Source organism: Leucoraja erinacea, chromosome 13 (genome assembly GCF_028641065.1).
Source record: "Leucoraja erinacea ecotype New England chromosome 13, Leri_hhj_1, whole genome shotgun sequence".
NCBI classification, from domain to species: domain Eukaryota; kingdom Metazoa; phylum Chordata; class Chondrichthyes; order Rajiformes; family Rajidae; genus Leucoraja; species Leucoraja erinaceus.
In genome coordinates this window covers 11494079-11513278 of record NC_073389.1, presented here as the reverse complement: position 1 = coordinate 11513278, position 19200 = coordinate 11494079, and the positions used below count along the sequence as shown (strand labels likewise).

At 37.0% G+C, this 19200-nt stretch overlaps 1 protein-coding gene across 1 annotated transcript in view; it reads left to right on the top strand.

The window, feature by feature from the left end:
- Positions 1-19200, top strand: part of ltn1 (listerin E3 ubiquitin protein ligase 1) — an 84855-nt gene that overhangs the window by 2414 nt on the left and 63241 nt on the right. The window contains exons 2-12 of the mRNA XM_055644455.1: positions 1007-1210; positions 3124-3222; positions 5279-5509; positions 7583-7635; positions 7816-7996; positions 10166-10339; positions 12012-12202; positions 14103-14250; positions 14991-15800; positions 17891-17932; positions 18710-18899. Of these exons, the coding sequence (XP_055500430.1) occupies positions 1007-1210; positions 3124-3222; positions 5279-5509; positions 7583-7635; positions 7816-7996; positions 10166-10339; positions 12012-12202; positions 14103-14250; positions 14991-15800; positions 17891-17932; positions 18710-18899 (2323 nt within the window). The remainder of the gene's footprint in view (positions 1-1006; positions 1211-3123; positions 3223-5278; positions 5510-7582; positions 7636-7815; positions 7997-10165; positions 10340-12011; positions 12203-14102; positions 14251-14990; positions 15801-17890; positions 17933-18709; positions 18900-19200) is intronic.

Here is a 19200-nt window from a genome sequence, read left to right as displayed (position 1 = left end):
GTACCGCGACCTCGGGCCCGGGAAGTACCGGAGATGACGGAAGTTTGCGGGCCGGATGATTACGGGAAAAAAATGCGCCTGCGGGCTGGGTGATTTCGGGCTACGGGCTGCATTTGGCCTGGGGGCCGTAGGTTACCGACCCCTGCTCTAGCATGTCCAAACCCTTAATAATCTTATGTGTTTCAATAAGATCCCCTCCATGCCTTCTAATTTCCAGAGTAAACAAGCCCAGCCGCTCCATTCTATCAACATATGACAGTCCCGCCATCCCGGGAATTAACCTGGTAACCTGGTAAAATAATTAAAAATATTCCAGAAGTTATGAATTTAAAAACACTAAAACATATTAAACTTTTGCAGATAATTACAACACATTAAACCAAATCCAAATACTTTTAAAATTAAAAGTAGCCACCCCTACAGTAATTGTTACCTTACTGCTGAACAATGCCATTCAAAGAATAAGATTACAGACCCTGTGTCTGAGTAGATATTGCTGGTGGGACATTAAATGTTGATAAATTCTAGTAAGCATCTGTCACATCCCTGGACTTAATGATGAGTTCAGTGGTAGAATGCAACTGGGAAATTGCTGGTGGGACATTAAAATTCAAGGACAATGTGTCTTCCTATAGTCCAGGAACTGGACAATACCCTTTGTAGTTTATCTGAAGAAGGGTCTCGACCCGAAACATCACCAGTTCCTTCTCTCCAGAGATGCTGCCTGTCCCGCTGAGTTACTCCAGCATTTTGTGTCTACCTTTAGTTTATCCCTCAGATGCTTTTCCAGCTGCTATTGTAGCACAGCACAATTAAGACAGTGTTCGAAGCTGTGCTTGATTTACGCTGCCATTAATGCTCCTTCATACCAGCTCCTTTTTTTATATTCATTGTGACTGAGCACTCTATGTGCCATATATCATATTAGCATTTTTTAATTATTCTCCAGCATATTTTGCCTTTTAAGGAAATCTGCATGAGACTAATTAGATTTCCTTTTTTGCAGCCATCAAGCAGTGGTAAAGCAGCTGAATTGCTTGCCAAAGACAAGGGAACAGTTCCAGGCTTTGTTGGATTTGGAGCCACACACAATGAATTGGCTTATGTTCCTGCAATCCAAGGATTAGAAGAAGTGGACAGTTTGGTGGATGCTGATTTCCGAATGGTTCTGCGCAAAATGTCAAAGAGGGATGCAACGACAAAATTAAAAGTATATTTTATTGTTGCATTTTGGTTCTTTTCTGTAGATATCAATGCCAGTGCATCACATTATAAGTTTACTCAATTAAGTACATTTTCTAGTTGTGTAAGTCTTAAGAAGAAATAGGTGTGGTTACTATTTCTAGCATTTATGCACAGTTTATTTTTATTGAGTCTAGACAGGTGCATATTTGTCTTAATTTTAAGATAACAGAAACAATTAATTTTGCAGTACTGTAGAGAGAAGATTAGAAATATTATTTGGTGAATAAAAGTAACCTGAAATGTGCACCAAATTCTCACAGACAGAATTTATGCAATGGTTAAAGTCAACAATTTTTTTGCTATTAGAGATATTTTTGACATGATTGATTTCAATGCAGATGCTGTAATCTTGAGCAAAAAATCAAACTGCTGGAGAAACTCGACGAGTCAGGCAGCAGATGTCTTGATGAAGGGTTTTGACCAAAACCATCAACCATCCCTCTGACTCTGTAGATGCTGCCTGACCTACTGAGTTCCAGTATTCCATTCTATTCCTTCAGCAGTTTTTTTTTGTTGTTGTTCTGAAAAATGTAGAATTATTGGTTCCAATTTAGTAGAAGCTAAATCAGGGGTCGGCAACCTTGTTCTGCATAGGGGCCAGGATGCATGTCTGTGAGCGGATGGCAGGCCACATCTATCATGTGTTCACATGCATCCCGCCTCGGATGGCTGGCATCAAATTACGTGTTCACATAGATTCCGCCCCTTTGAGGACGCCACCTAGTTAAGGGCGCTCACGAACATGGCGTACCTATGGACCATTGCCTTGGCTCTGCCCTGAAGGCGGTGGCGCAAATACTCACACTCACTCGTCCCCGGCCTATTGACAACCCCGATCCCGACAGTGAAGTCCAGACACAGAAGGAGCGCGGCCGTGCCGGCGGCTTTGCGCAGGCTGCGGTACATCCAGAGCTGGGCGCTGCTTGGCGGCTCCGCCATAGCAGCTGCCAGCGCAGGCCGCCTTGCGTCACCGTGCCTGGGCAAATGGAGAGTATTTCATTGTTCCCTTGACTTGCACCATGTAAAATGGTTTTTGGCATAGTAAAGGGAGTCATGGTAGGATATGCAGCCTCTTCCTTGTTATTGGCGCCATAGTATTTATGTGCCTGGTCCAGATGAGTTTTTGCTAAGTGATGATCTACTCATCCCTGAAAATGTTAATGGCAAGGGACTCTGCGATTGTAATACCATCGAAAGTCAAGGGTAAATAACTGGACTTTCTCTTGGTAGACATGACCGTTGCATGCCACCACTTAACAACCCTTGCCTGAATGTTGTCTAGATCTTGCTGCATGCAGGTACAGATGGTTTTATTTCATATGGAATTGGCCACACTGTGATCATTAGCAAATATCCCCACTTTGCGGATCCAACGTGGTAGAATGTTAAGTTGAGGAGTGATGGATCGATGTAGAAGATCCCAAGTACTGTTAATAGAATACTTCATGAGCTCTGTTGTGGCCTGGCAAATACTTATCCTGTAGCCAATAACGTACAAATTTATAGGTCCTGAAATTGTGTGGCATTTTATAGATGCGGGTTTTGTTTCAGTTTCAGATTCTGCAATATTACCATATTTTTATATTTAGTTGTTTGATGGTATAATGCAATATCAATTCTTTTAAATTGAAATGAGGTGTAGACAAGATAATTTGGAACATTCAAAACTAATCTTTCTATTTCAAGATGTTCTGGGATTCTTATTTGCCTCATTTAAAAAAAAAAAGCAACATATTAACGACTACTTTAATTTAAAAAAATGAGATGAAATCATATTTGAAAGTATTTGCACTGAGAATCGTTCTTTGATGTTTTGAGGGTTTGACGTTTCTAATTTTCTTGTTACTAATTAAATATTCATTTATTGTTACTTATTAGGCTTTGCAAGAGTTTGCAACAATGTGCAAAGAGAAGGACGCTGAAAGTGTAAAAGGAGTTCTTCCTTACTGGTCAAGGATTTACTGCAAAATTTCCTTGGTAAGTATGTGAATTCCTTTTTATCTCCATAAGTATTAAACAAAATTATTGAAAATGAGCCAATGAAACTTTCAATAAGTGAAATTTGCAATTTAGACATTGGCCTCAATATTTATAAGGAAGTGGAGAACTTGGGATAATGCAAGGGTATTCATCCAAGCTGAGCACCATTTCATTCTATGTTTTTCTCTTCTATTTCACACCTAGCTTCAAGCTAAACGTGAAGGCTGCCTGTCTGTCAGGTGCGACGACCAATGACAGATTGCTGCAACCCTCAAATACAATTTCTTATTTCCATGGGAATGGAGGGATTGAGAAATTAGAATGGGTGGTAGAAAAAGGCAGAACCCATAATTATGCGAAGAGCAAAATAAATGAAGGCTTCACTGATTGAGAAGAGCAGAATGAAAAATTGGGATCAATAAAATTGAAAGACTTCCTTTAGGTTGAATGGGAACACTCTGCTCCTTTTGGCCTGTAGACAATGCAGTTATAAAGGCTGTTGTGTGAGCATTTCCTGATGAACTGAGAGACGGTTCATCTCAGTTCATGAACTGAGATGAACCGTCTTCATCTCTAATAAAGAGCCTGATTTTAAAATATTAATAGTGTCTTAGTGTTAAATTGGACATACTTTTAACTATTTTAGTCTGTTACTCCAGCTTCCATCACAGATTTTGGGGCCTATTGCAAGCAATATACTGCTGGAGGAAATCAGCGAGTGAAGCAGCATTTGTGGAGAGAAAGGGATAATAGATACAGGTCAGGGAAGGGGCAAAGGTAGAGAGCTGTAGGGTTATATATGGAATCAGATGATTGAGAGATAATGGGTGTATGGAACCAGATAAGGGAGGAATTAACAAACAAATGGCAGGTATGAACTATGACTTGTGCCATCTGCATTTTGCTTTCCTTGCACATTTATCCTCAATCATTTATATCTCTAGACCACCCCCTCCCCCCTCCCCACCACCCTTCCGTACCAGCTTCCATCTGTTATTTAGTTCCTGTCTCACCCCTCCCTCGCACCCTCTGCACTCTTAGTTCTGATGCAGGGTCACGACCAAATGTTGATCATCCTCGTGTCTCCATAGATGCTGAGTTAATTGTGAAGTTTGTTTATTGCTCTGGATGCCAGCTCCTGCAGTCGCTTGCATGTTATAATCTGGTTTTGGATTATAATCTGTTAAACACATTAATATAGAGGCCTTTGATGTGTAACATGGTTGTCCACGTGGTGTTTTAAATTTAGATTAAGAGCATGTATATTAACACTGTTAATGGCAATTTATTATTAGAATTCCACAATGTAAGTTATTGTAATAAACCTTTCCATAAATTTTATTTAATTGAAAAGGCAGAAACAATTTTTATGTGGCCTGGAGCATCAGATGATCAATTTATAGTTGATGGAGCTTTTACTTTTCATAGTTTATATCTCTTAGATACAGATGTTTATACTTGCGCACAAAATCTATTCATAATGATTCCTACTGTTATGCATTTAATTAATTTGCTAAAGAGCAATTTCCTTCTATCAGCTTTTTCTTCTGCATATTCCATAGATTAAAAATTTTTCTCAGTTGCTTTTATAATCGATTGATTGATTGAAAGATGTAGCATGAAAACAGGCCCTTCGGCTCACCGAGTCCAAGCCAACCATCAATCACTCCTTCACACTCGTTCTATGTTATTCCACTTGTTTTCCTACACTTTCCATCTTTTTAGTCTGAACTTTTTTTTCCAACAATCATGTGTTTTTGTTTTCCATGGTATTGGGAGCAAAATAAAATATATACATCTCACTAGAAAACTGTGATCTATTCATGTATCCATTTAATATAATTACCAATTTGTTAATCAATTGAAACAAATTTTAAAATCATGACATTCTCCATGTAATAGATATATGTTTGATATTGCAAAAGGCACAGAAGATGTCTGTTCTTTGTCAATTACTAACAACTCTTATTGTTGATTAAACACAACAGAGATGTGATTTACTTTTTCAATGCTAATTTTTTTGCTGTTGATTTTGATTTTGCCTACTGCTCAGGATCATGACCGTAGAGTCCGAGAAGCAATTCAACAGGCATTTGAGTCACTCATCCTTCAGGTGAAGCGAAACTTAGCACCTTACTTGAAGAGTATTATGGGGCATTGGCTTATTGCTCAGTGTGATACCTATGGTCCAGCAGCCTCAGCAGCAAAAATGGCTTTCCAAGTGGCTTTTCCACCAAATAAGCAATCGGAGGCTGTGGCTTTTTGTAAAGAGGAAATTACAACTGTAAGTTTAAACAAAACTTCTTACAGCTTCGTTTTAGGAATGAAACAAATATTCTGTTATTGATAGTTTGATATGGTTTCTGTCATGGCGGTACATTCTATACTCTATGTAATGTTTTTTCTGTGCATTTAAAAAAGAACCTCGCCATTAGCAGTTGCATTATTCAATCCTTCTTGTGTTTTAATCCATGTTAAGATGTAAATTTTCTTGCTCCATTGTTTAATTTGGAGATACAGCGTGGAAATGGGCCCTGTGGCCTACTGAGTCCACGCCGATCAGCAATAACACTAGTTCTATCCTACACACAAGGGCCAATTTACAGAAGCTAATTAACCTACCAACCAGCACGTCTTTGGAATGTGGGAGGGCACTGGAGCACCCAGAGAAAGCCCACGCAGTCACAGGGAAAACGAACAAACTCCGTACAGACAACACTCCTTGGTCAGGATCGAACCGGGTCTTTGGCTCTGTGAGGCAACAACTCAACTACTGCACCACTGTGCTGCCTGCTATTGACTTGTTTATTCTTGTGTGAAATATGATTAAGGATTGCACACTTGTGACCCTTTGTAGGTGTGAGCACACGAATGTCATCCTAAATTATGACACTAAGAGCAAAGCACCCAATGAACTTTGTAACCAATAAAATAAGTTTGGAACTTGGATATTTTTGAAATACAGTAAACACCCTATCCGATATGCTCACTTAAACGACAATATGATATCAACTAGATCATGCTATAGTGATGTTATTTGTGGGATATATATTGGCTAATACTGGCTAATATCCTTGCTCTTCTTTGAAATTGTGCCATTGTATCTTTTACTCTCACCCTCACCTGAGACAGCAGACAAGACCTTGGCTTAACATCTCATGCAAAATAGAGTACTTCTACCAATGTTGGACCGTTAGCTCTGTGCTGAGGTGCCATCCAAAAATTTAGTGCACGTCTATAGAGTGGGATTTAAAGCTTTTAACTTAAAGTTTAGTCCCAGTCTAAAATTGGAATAAAAATGGTTAGTATTGAGCAGAAATTTGTTTTGCTCATAGATTTGGCAAAAAAAAACGTAACACAGTTGTGACCCAAAAGAGGTCGAAGCTGACAAAAAATAAAACAATGTATAATTTTTCCACCACTCAACCACTCACCAGTTCCTATGTTCATAGTGTGCATGAACTTAGGTTTACCTTCTTATTTATCGTGGTAAATATATGAATACAGTGCCATCTATTGGCCAACCCTCATTTCAACATTTTCCAAGGCTTTTGCATTACTGGAACAATTTAATTGATGAAATCCACAGTCAAGCTTCATCAGAATCAGAATCACACTTTATTCGCCAAGTAGGTTTTGCAGCATAAGATGGAATTTCATTGGCCAGGTCAGTCATACAATAAAAAGTAACAGATCACTCAAAAACACATTTTAACATGAACATCCACCACAGTGACTCGTACACGTTCCTCACTGTGATGGAAGGCGACATAAAGTACAAGTCTCTTCCTTCTGTTCTTCCTTGGTCGTGGGCCTCGAGCCCCCGTTGACGGGATGATCTTGACTCCCGTAGCCGGCGGCGTTCGGACCCTCCCCCGCGCCAGGCGATCGAACCTTCCGCGACGTTGGAGCTCCCGACTCGGCCTCACCCGAGACTGCGAGCCCTTGATGTTGATTGAGCGGTGGGAGCGATCCCAGGCAAGGGATCAGCTCCGATGTTAAGTCCGCGCCCCGCAGTGGGGCTCACAACAGTCCGAGGAGGCTTCCAGCTCCATCGATGGAAGGCCGCAGAGCCCGGAGAATGTGATCCGAAAATTGATCACATTCTCAAGGTTTGTTTGAAAAAAAGTTCCCCCCCGATCCCCTCCCCCCTCCCCCATATAAAATAAACCGAAGAACATTAAAACAAACTTTGAACCCACTAAAAAATAACAAAAGAATGAAAAAACTAACAGACTGCCGGCAGGGCAGCTATCGCCCCGGCGCCCCTGGTGGTCATTTGGTGAATGTGTGATTTATTCAATCAATTTTTGTAATTACAGTTTTTAATTACAGTTGTCATTTCTCTGTTTTACAGATTTTAGATGATAACATCATGAAAGAAACTCCAGAGACACTCAGCGACCCACAGTAGGTTATCGTGGAATTTGGAAACGCTATGATTAAAGATGTATTCCTGTAAAAACAGAATCCTAAATTAATCTAGACCTGTAAATGTGTTTAGAAACATATTTATCATTCTATATTGTGCATGCTAAAGCTAGATTTATATAAAAAAATATTTTTTTAAATTTTGCTTTTCAACTTTAGGTGTGTTCCAGAAGAAGAAAGGGAAGGCAAATACTTAAGAGTTGTTACCAGTTCATTCTTGGCTATGAAGAAGCTACTTGATCTTTTACCTGAAAATGAGCGGATGGTTCTGAAAGACAGACTAATAAAAGTTTTATCACAGTCCAAGTTTTGGAAATATTGCAAGCATAAAAATCCACAGGTTTGATAATTATTTTCTGAAATATTGAAAAAAAAATTGAAGGTTATTTGGCTAAGTTGATACTGAGATAAGATGGTGTGAGTTCATCAACAATGTGAAACATTCTCTACAGGAGCACTGGAGCAGTTCAAGAAGGGCAATTAAGAGTGCACATTTAATGTTGGCCTTGCCAGCAATGAATCTCAAAAATTGAATGAATAAATAAAACTGAAAAGGTTTGGCAGTAAACAATAATGATTAGTCAACAAAGATTTCAAAAGCAAGAATCGCCATCGGTTTTGCTTTTTTTTCCAAGAGGTAACAGCAAAAGTAGGTGCAATGGTGTAAACATAGTTTTTCTGGATCTTCAAAAGGTCCAGTTACTATATAATAAACTAACAAATAAGATCAGAAAATATGAAGTCAGGATATATAGTTTTCCCAGTTAGCTTTAAGTTAGAAACCAGAGCGTTGGAGTTAAGGGCAGCTATTTGCAAAGAAAACGGTGGGTAGTGGTGATCCACAAGAATCAGCACTGGGACTATTGTTTTTGATTTACAGCATTGGCAGTTTTTTTAAATTTTCATTCTACTTATTAGAACATAGAACAGTACAAGAATGAGTCCTTCGGCCCACAATGTCTGTGCCGAACATGATGTCAGGACCATCTCTTATTTACCTGCACATAATCCATAAATGCCACTATTGTATCTTCCTACACCACCACCTCCAGCAGCGCATTCCTGGCACCATTCTCTGTTCTTGAAAGAAAACAAATCTTGCCTCGCACATCTCCTTTCAACTGCCCCTCTCACCTTAAAGTTATGCCCTCTAGTATTTAATTTTTCCATCCAGGGAAAAAAGGATCTGACTGTCCATCCTATCTTGGCCTCTCATAATTTTATATGCTTCTATTGCAGTGGTTCCCAACCTTTTTTTGGCCATTCCCCACCTAATCACCTCTAAAATCCTGATGCCCCCCCCCCCCATGTGGTGATATATAACTTGAGAGAAAACAGAGGAAATAGATATTATAAGGGTAACTTAGCAAAAGCTCTTTGAATCGCATTTCTAAATCCAATTCAATAAATAAGGTTCTCCCATGACCTCGCGCGCTTCGTGCAACGTGCATGAAGAGCGATGGCGCGGTGATTATGTAATAACTACACAATAAAGACCTTTTTTACCCAAAAAAAATTATTTACTCAAAATAACATCTGAAACATAAACTATATATGTTTACCTGATGGAAAATCCAAAAAAATAAAAATCGAAAATTTGGACCCAGACCTCCTCAGTCGCGCTCAATTGCCCCCCTTAAAAATCAAATTGCCCCCCTGTGGGGCGTACGCCCCATGTTGGGAACCACTGTTCTATTGGGTCTCCCCGCACTTGTATCCACTGGTGAAGTGAATGTGTTGAAACATATGACCTTGTAGAGTCTTGGTGGAAGTAAAGAGGATGTTTCATTTGATGAGAGAATTGAAAACTGGAGTTAACAGTTCAAAAAGTTATCCATTTACAAAAGAAAGTTATTCTTTTCTCAGAGAATTGATAATCTTTAGAGAACTCTTCCTCAAAAGCAGTGGAAACAGAATCTTTGAATATTTTAAGGCACAGATAGATGAATACTGGATAACCAAAGGGCTGAAAGGTTGCTTTGAACAGGTGGGAATGTGGATTAGCCATGGTCTTATTAAACAGATGCTCCTAGTTTTTATGTACATATGTATGTGTAATTCACTAGATTGTAATAAAACCTACTTGCAACACTAATGTCCTTATGGAAGGGAAACCTACCATATCCACACATTCTGGATAAATGTGACCCGCCAATATTGATAGTTTAATTGCCTCATTTGTTCAGGATCATTTTGGGATAAAGCCAGCAATATCAGTTCCCTAGATGAATAAATTAAAAGATCGAATGAGAGAGAAATGGATCTTTACAGTTTGTTGGTCACTTGGGTGAAATCAGATACCATGATGGAGGAAAATTAATTAATTATTCAAAGAAAAGGTTTATTTCAAGCTTCATTTACAATAGCACAACCTGATGACTTCACTGTGAATTATTATTGACCCCTTAACTTTCTTGATCTACCTCAACTATTTTGTGATCTGCAAAATATTAATATTTGAAATAAGCAATGAGATACTGAAATTCTTACTGCTTTCTTTATTTTTTAGATTCGGTCAGCTTTCTTTGAATTGATTATTGCTTTTTGCCAGCATTTGCCTGAATTGATGAAGTCTGAAGCTGCAAAGGTGTGTCCAGCTGTGTTGTTGAGCATAGATGATATGGATCCAGTGGTATGCCCTTCCGTGTGGGCAGCGGCACTTTACGTGCTCAGCTGCATTGAGGTAAAGTGAAATGTAGGGAATTTGGGTGAAGAGTTCATTTTTGCATTTTAAAAAGATAGCATTTGACAAAATCTTGTTGAATGTATTGTTTGTTGAAATTGCAATTTATTTTTCATCTTTGATACAGAACCTTTCATGTTGTACAAGGGCGGTAGCGATAACAGCAAATTACAGGAATAATGAGCCTTACAACAGTGGTGTGGAATCTATTGAAGATTATTCTTAGAGATGGGATTTACTCACATCTGGACAGATGTGCTTAATAAGGATGATTAGCATTACTTTATCTGGGGTGGTTTTATACTGAAAGAATCCCTTGTGTTTTTAGTTATTAAGCAGTTACCCTTCTTCAGACTGAAATGGGCTGAATGGCCTAATTCTGCTCCTATGTCTTATGGTCCTATAATGGTGATATGTTTAAGACCGAACCTCTCCCAGATAAAGTCATGCTAATCATCCCTAATAAGCACATGCCTGTCCTGATGTGAGTAAATCCCATCTCAAAGCATCATCTTCAAAAGATTCCATACCACTGCTGAAAGGCTCATTATTCCTATAATTTGCTGTGTTATCCCGACTGTCCTTGTACGACATGAAAGGTTCTGTGTTAATGGAATTTGATATTATTGTACCTTTCCAGGTTTCCAGTCTTGGTTTCTTGGTCCTCCAAAATATTACAAATGGAATTTAAACTGGAGGTGGTGGAGGGAGGACTTAAGCCAGAAAGGGTTTTTGGGAAGAAAGAGCTACCTTAAATTTAGTTGCATCTGGTTGGGTCCTTCGGGGGATGAAAAGGGAAATGAAGAAAAAATAAGTTAAGTCGAGTTTATTGTCAGATGCACACTTGGGTGAGGAGCAGCTGCTGTGGAAAGTTTGTTTCCAACTTTATCATAGATGGTAAAACATACATTGTATATGACAGTGACAAGGCTGAGCAGAAAAGAACATTGGGCTGCTAGGTAAGATTCATCTGGCTTTTCTCCAATTGAAAATGCTTCTAATATAATCTCGAGTAACAGCACCAATTTGTGTGAAAAGCATTGTGAAAGCTTGATGAAGGATTTATAATGGGATTCTGCAGAAAGAGGAACATTAATCAATTTGGGGGCAAGTTGAGAGAACACTGAAGGCACTGTTGTGGAAGTTAATTGATTTTTTTTCTGGTCAGGGAGGTTAAAAAATTTAAATAGCATTTCAGTTACTGTCTAGCTTAAAACATTTTGCATCAGTTCTGTCATTTTTTCCTGACAGCATATTTGAAGCAAATTTAATAGAGCACCATTTCAAATGCGTAATCTGCAATCTTGTGTCATAGTTGTAATTTGCCAGTTGCCAACACTCAGGGATGTTTTCAAAAGGGGCTGTTCTGGTGCACTATTTGATGCCCTGTAACTGTGCAGAATACTATGCTACTGGAATCCAGAATGTTTTAGATAGCAAGGTAGTCCCTCCAAATCTAAATGACGGAACTTCCATAGCCAGTGACCCTGGGCAGCAAGCTTCATCTTTCCTCCCCCCCCCCCCCCCCCCACAGCATTAAGATCATTTTGTGCATTTTTAAAAGCCAGCAATTTTACGTTTTTCTGTCTGCCTTTCTTACTGACATTGTATTTAATTCTGTAAGTGAAATGTTATTGCATTTTTATTAACATTTTTGTAATGTTTCTATTAGGATTGTTGGGCCCATGTAAATGCAAATAAAGGAGTTTTGCCAAAGCTATGGATAGTACTAAAAGATGGCGGTCAGGGCCTTGCCTCTGTTATCTATCCAAGCCTTTTACCATTTTTTAGCAAATTACCAGAAGAAATAATAGCACCAAAGATGGAATTTTTCACCATTTTCTTCAGTACCTGTGCCAAGGGGTATGTTCTTTGTAAATTATTCCCACATGACTACAATCCGTAGTGATTATTTTGTTATTAACTATAGTTACTTAATTTAAAGTGCTTTTCGTCATATAAAAATGTTGATAGTTAAAGTTAAGGTCTGGAAATATTTGTGGAAAAGATTTGAGGAAGGATTCAGAATTTTTTTAATTGAATTATTTGATGTAAATTGCTCTAGCTGAAAAGGGCAATGAAAACAATTTGGTAGTTAATTTTGAAATGGAAGGATAAGTGACAATGAGAAACTTAAGGGCTTAAGGATAAAATGCAGCACAGAGCTAGCGCAGGAACGGCAAGGCCTTAGTGCTATAGGTTTCAGTTATTTCAGATTTTAGTAATTAAGCTGGCACACTTTTGGTTTTTATCCTAGCCCCTCATAATTTCTCTATGAATTGTAACAATTCTCGGTGAAATATGCTGCTATAAAATTAATTAACATTGGTAATGCCTTGCAAGTCCCTCCTCATTAGGTTTAGGTTCATTATAGTTATGCGCATTGAGATACTGTGAAAAGCTTTGTTTTTCATGCTATCCAGTCCAATCAGATAACACTATACATAAATGCAATCAGGCCAAACTCATTTACCATAGCAGATTGAAGGGAAAGATTAGTTTTAATAGCTGTAGAATAGTTCTCAGCATTGTGGAAGGACTGCTCAAAGAAAATATCTCATTGCTACAGTCAAATCAAGTTGAAAGGTGGTCTTAGAATAGTTTTGAATGACTTTAAAAAGATAAAGTGTAAATAAAATTGTATTGCCTGTATGAAAAAATCTAAAGACAGGGATGGAATTTCATTAATAAATCATTGACCTGTTTCTCGCTCCACAAAAACTGCCTGAACTCCTGGGTATTTCATGCATTGACTGTATTTATTTAACATTTCCATTATCTTAGTTTCTATTTCATTCTTGTCACTAACTGGAATTGCAGATTCTACTTATCCAAACTTTAAGCGAGTAAATGTATTTCAGCAACAGCTCGAAATTTGAACAAGAGCCAAGTAGTACAGATTTTAATTAATTAAACAACACATCTTAACACCACAGAATATTGATAACTTTTGTATTAATTTTCCAGGTGCAAGTACACTTTTTAGGGATTCGCTTATAGGTTATTTGAACCAAATGAGAAAATAATTGTTCCTACTGAAAGTCTAGTACACTCAAATTAAGAGTTTTTGTTATTGGAGCCAAGTATACCCAAGAAGTTGACTTGGATACAGTTTTCTGCCATCATTGTGCATGTTTGGACCTCTTAACTTGTTTTGACATCCCTACAATCCTACTCCATACATCCACACCACAGTTAGGTGGGTGGTTTACAAATTGTGATTCAGTAAGAGCCATACTTCAATAACTTCATTATTTGGTTAACAATTTTTGACTGATACATGATTTGGCTTTGTTTTGCTTATTTTCTCAGAACAGTAAACTGCTTTGTGTATGCCGTGGGTTGTATCTTTGGTTGGATTACATTATCATCTTTTCAGTATTTTTACTTTCCAAAGCAATAATCTTGGCTTTGTCCCAAATCACAACTTTAAAAAAAATCATAATCGATTGGCATAAATTGAATAGAACTTCAATAATAAGATAATCAAACACATGCCTGTGAATTCTTAATACTTTTCTCATTTCTATCATTAGGTAATTTTGGAGAAAATAATTGCTTTGATAATATATATATGTGTGTCAGAAACTTCATTTTCTGTTTTTCTAACTGAGACATAATATAGAATATTGATTTGTAAATTACTTTATGATGTAGAAAGCATTTATTGAAAAAAATATTCAAATTTTTTGAAGCAACAGCAATGAAAACTACTTTCAAGAAATGTTGTACGGTGTGCTTTAAATGATTTTGTTTTGATTAGATTACTAAGTGAGCGTGCCTTGATGAGTTGTTCTGAGAGTTCAGCAATTGTGGCTGCAATTATGGAATGTTTACGTTTTACATTGCACCAGAATCTGGGAATGAATGAGGATCAGCAGAAGCTCCAAGAGATGCTCATAAATAATCAGGTATGTGCGAAAAGCTAATCATAAAAACTGCAAAGAATTGACTTGTTGAGATTGGAAAAATTGAAGCAGAAAAGTCAAAATTTGTAACATATTAATCTGTGGCATATATTTTAAAGCACTGTGGCACTTTCACATAGTTGATATTCTTGAGTTTTTGATTTTGTTAAAAAAAATGTCAATACTAAATTCCCTTCTACTTAACCTGGTAATATTCTTGACCAAGAGTGAAATTTTGGTGCTATTTATCTACAGAAATCAAATTTTGTGATGTGTTTTCCTTTTGCCCAAGGCCTCTGATTACTGATTGATCTCTTGCTGTGTGAAGTATTTGGATGTCAATCTGCAGATTATCACTTTTTTGTTGTAGTTTATTCAAGAACTAATATGCTAATAGATTCCATCTATTCAACTTGTTTCTTTGTATGATTAAAAGTTATCCTTTCTATTAATACCCTTGATGCTACTTTTTGTAGTTAGTTATGAGATCAGCTGTTTAGGATAACTAATGTTATTTATTACAGTGCCCGGAAGTAAAATTATGCTCACATGTATCCACCATGTGAACCTGCTAGGATTGTCAATCAATATTTTGGATCAGTTGAAGATTTTTTTTATAACATGAAAAGAGAACATTCAAAAGTATCCAATGAAAGTGCTTATAATAAAAACAAAACAAGATTCTTCATTGCAAATATAATTTCAGAATTAATATGCCAATCTTATTTTTTTTTCTTTTATAGTTACTACCTCTTGTACATTCTGCTTTGAAGAACCCTAAACTGCAAAACAGTACATTCTCCCATCTAGCAGACACTCTTTTGTCATGGGAAAGACGAGCTGATAATCTAGAAATAAAGGAATGCGCTGATGCATATCGAAGATTGTTACCTTACTTTTGGGATGGTCTTTCTCAGCTTTGCATATCGCAGGTGGAAAGTGCAGAAGTTGACAAAAATCTATTGGAAGGAGTGTCTTCCTTGCTCGTATTGTTAAAAAATCCTGAGAGGGCTCAAAAAACCATTGTCAAAAAGAAAGGAAAGATTCGATTTTTTGACGAAGAAGGAACCATGAATGTTGATCGTAACAATGGCAACCATTTAGCAGAATTAACATTTGACGCAAAGAAGATGCCAAAATCTGAAAATTTGGGGGATATTTCCAGATGTGCTCAGCACAGTAATCCTGCCAGAACGGTGCCTTTGGAAAACCTAGTCTGTCAACTTGCCAAATTGTGTATAGCTCATATCAAAAAACACTCTGAAATCTATCTTGCATTTTTGGCCACGCTGGTCAGTTCCTTTCCATCAAGAAATCTATTTACAGTTTTACAGGAAGGTGATAATGAAGGGAATGCTGAAATTTTCCTTGAGGAAAAGAATGAAGTGGAAACAATGGCAAGTAATCCTGCTGTGCAGTTTCTGAATCAGAAACTGTTAACCTGGATGAAGGAAGACAAAGCTGATTTCAGTTGCCTGATTGATATGCTCTACAGTATTCTTCACTGCTGCCAGAACAATGAGAAGATGATAATACTCAATCATATATCTCAGGTAAGTGTATAAATGTAAGGAATTGTTGCTTCTGCCTTTCCACCCACGAATACATATACCAGTAAGTCTGTAGCACATACATTGGCATTACTCGTTTTGTTTTTCTTGCTCTCCCGTTTTGTATTTTAATCATCACTTTTATTTGCATTTGTTATTTTACTTTGCTCTTTTGCATGTTTCTCCACTTGTTTTCAATTTTATGCGTTTCAAGATCCTTTTCAGGAAATAAAAATAGTAAATGGGAAGAATATGTTGAAGCCATGTGGCAACTGAACTGGAGAGAATGCAGGTTGGTGAAGTGAACATTTGAAATAGCTGAGAAATTGAAAAGGTAGATTTAAAACAAGAACCAAATGCAATGAACATGAGGTTAACTGGTAAATGCAATAATGCAAATATTTTGGGGGTTAAAAAAAATGCAGATTTTGTTTCTCCTAGACTCTTTTCAGTATGCTCCTGGCTAAGTTTGTATGTGCTTGGAGAACAATAGTTGGATCAATAGATTTAAATTTAAAGTGTCAAATATGAAATATTAGATGTGGAAATCTGGAAATTTGTACATGAATTGATCCATTTTCTGTTGAACACTTTTTGTTGGATACTGAGTCTTGTTTTAAGTGTTATATGTATCTGCGTGGCAAAACTCTTTCCATTTTAGCATAATGTGGAAGAAACAGTGAGCAACGTCAGACCCTCGGCATCTCAAGGCAGCAATATAAATGTTGTCTTCCGCAGTCAAATTCAGAAGTGCAGCATGATAACATTTCAGTATGAATGATCTGCTTCAGGGTAGCTCAGGCTAGATCTTTGAGAGATATGATGACTGTTCTTATTGTATACAGTGGAAATCCAGCATGGCTTATTTTGTAACATTATATTATTTTCATAACACTTTTTTCAGGTAAGATTTAAATACTTCTGAAAGGTTACGTAAGATATTTACTAAAATATCATACCAAGGATGAAAGCCTTCAGTTATGCGAATAGCCTAGAGAAGCAGTAGTTGCTCTTCCAGGAACAAAGGAGAATGTTATGAGATCTGAGGGGACATTTGAAATTATGACAAGTGTAGATAGATTAGATAAGGAGAATCTGTTTTCATCTGCACAAAAATGAGGAACTAGGGGACAAGGGATGAAGGTGATTGACCAACAGACCAAGAATAAAAAAAGAGGAAGCAATGGGTAATGTGGGTCCAGAATGCACAACCAGCGTGATAGTAGCAACAGATTCCATTGTGCTCTGCAAAACAACTCGATGAGTATCTGAAAGGAAGTCATTTCTAAAGCTGTAATGACAAAGCAGGGAAGGGGGACGAGCTGGATTGCTTACGTATTGAACTGGCATGGACGTAACAGGCTGACCATTTCTTTATATCCTAAACCATTTTGTGATAATATTTTTGTCTTTTTTGTGCTATTCTTTAATGTTTTCGTACTGTATTTAAATTTTACTTCTTTTCCTCTCTTCGTAGTGTTTATACCTCAAGTTATAATAAATTTGTTTCTGACGTTCTTAGCCTTTTCTTGTTTTTTCATTTTGTATTTTTACTCTCTTGCAAAGCAGTTTCCTGCTCTTCCCATTCAAAAGTAAATAATAAAATGACATACTCTCACAACTATATCTCTATTCTTCCAATGTTGCCAGACTGTTACCCAGCGTTCTATCTTGCATGTCCCATTTTATCCAGTTAAACATTAGAAAGACAAAATCAAAGCATTAAAATATTAATTTGCATGTTGAAATATCCGCTTTGCTTTGCTGTCTCTATTTCTATAACTTTGAAATATAACATGCGTGTTCCTCAGCTCCAGACCTTTTTTAAATATTCTTAGTTTTAGCATCTTGTCATCCCACCATTAACAGATATGCCTGAGTCTAGCTGGGATTTTCATTGTAATCTTCTGTTTCTGCACCATCCACACCTCCTTAAAAATTCCTCGTAAATACATCACTCTGAATTGGGTTTTATTCACAACACCAAAATAAGCTCTAGCCTCAAAATGTATTTGATGTCTTTGTGAAGCACCATGATGTAACATTTGTTGTTTTAATTCAGTCTTTTTATTTATTAAACTTTTTCTTACTAGATGGAACAAGGATGGCTCATCTTATTTTATGTTATACAAAAGGTAATTTTTCATACCATTGTGCTTTGTTTCAGAAAACCTTGTACTTCAGGACATGTAATTTCATTAACTTAATAGTCCAGGCATGATATTATTACTTGGTCATTGGTTAATATGCTATAGATCATAAATTTGGAATTAAAACTGCACATTTATTTTGTTGTCAAAGAATTAGCTCACGATTTAAGGCAAGCTAAGGAAATTGCAAATTAAAATCCATTTTAGCTAAATTTGTTATTAATATGAATTTCCAGTAATGTTTGCACTGATTAATGTCTTGATAAGTTAATTGGAAGTTAGCCACTTCCGATGGTAAACAGTTTTGCAATGACACTGTTAAACTTAATCTAAATACACGTTGGAAATCAAAAAACCGTTCAGAAACTTATAAATATTGCATTTCTAAAGAAAACAAATTGCAGTACAGTAAATTCTTGTTTTTCTGGTCTGTGCTACCTGGAATTCTCATGCAGCTGACACATTTCCAAGAATATTAAACAATTTCATAATGTATTCAATGACTTTAGCCTTAAAATGTATAATTGAAGTACATACACATTATTTAAGTGTAAGTGGATGAATAGGAGTTGGGCAATTTATGTAAAGATTTCTGCATAGAATACTCGTGTGACGTACAGTAAAGTTTTTATTGAACAATTCTCATGCAACTGGCATGTTCATGCAGCTGGCAGCCCCCTTCCCCACTGATGCCAGATGGTTGAGAGTGTCGATATTACCTGGTAAAACTTACTGACTTTATATCTGACCTGTTCCTTTCAGGCTTGTGTGGATCCAATTAAGTATGTTGCTATATCTGATTGGTTAAAAGGAGATGTTTTGGGCGAGAAACTTGTCCTGTTAGCGGATGAGCTCTGCACAATGGCAATGACAACAGGTTCTTTGCCAAGAAAGCATGACTCAAATAACTGGATGCTACTTGGCTTTGCTCTGTCCAAACACACCAATAATGGTGAGTAAAGAGGCCTTCAAACCGGAGTTCTTTAAAATTTGTATTTCCTCAAGTTTAGCCACCTTAACTAGACAAGCTGTATAAAATACTTAAGGATTTAATATGGTAGATAACATGCTTATTTTCTCTGGTGGAGGAAATCAGAACAGATTCTTAACATTGAGAATTAAGAAATTTGAGTGAAATAACACAGCATTTTACAGTTAAAGAATGGAACTGTAAAAAAACATACTGGGAATATTCAGATGAAATTATATTTTCAGCAAGCGAAACAGTGGTATTAACTTGGGTTGATGAAGCA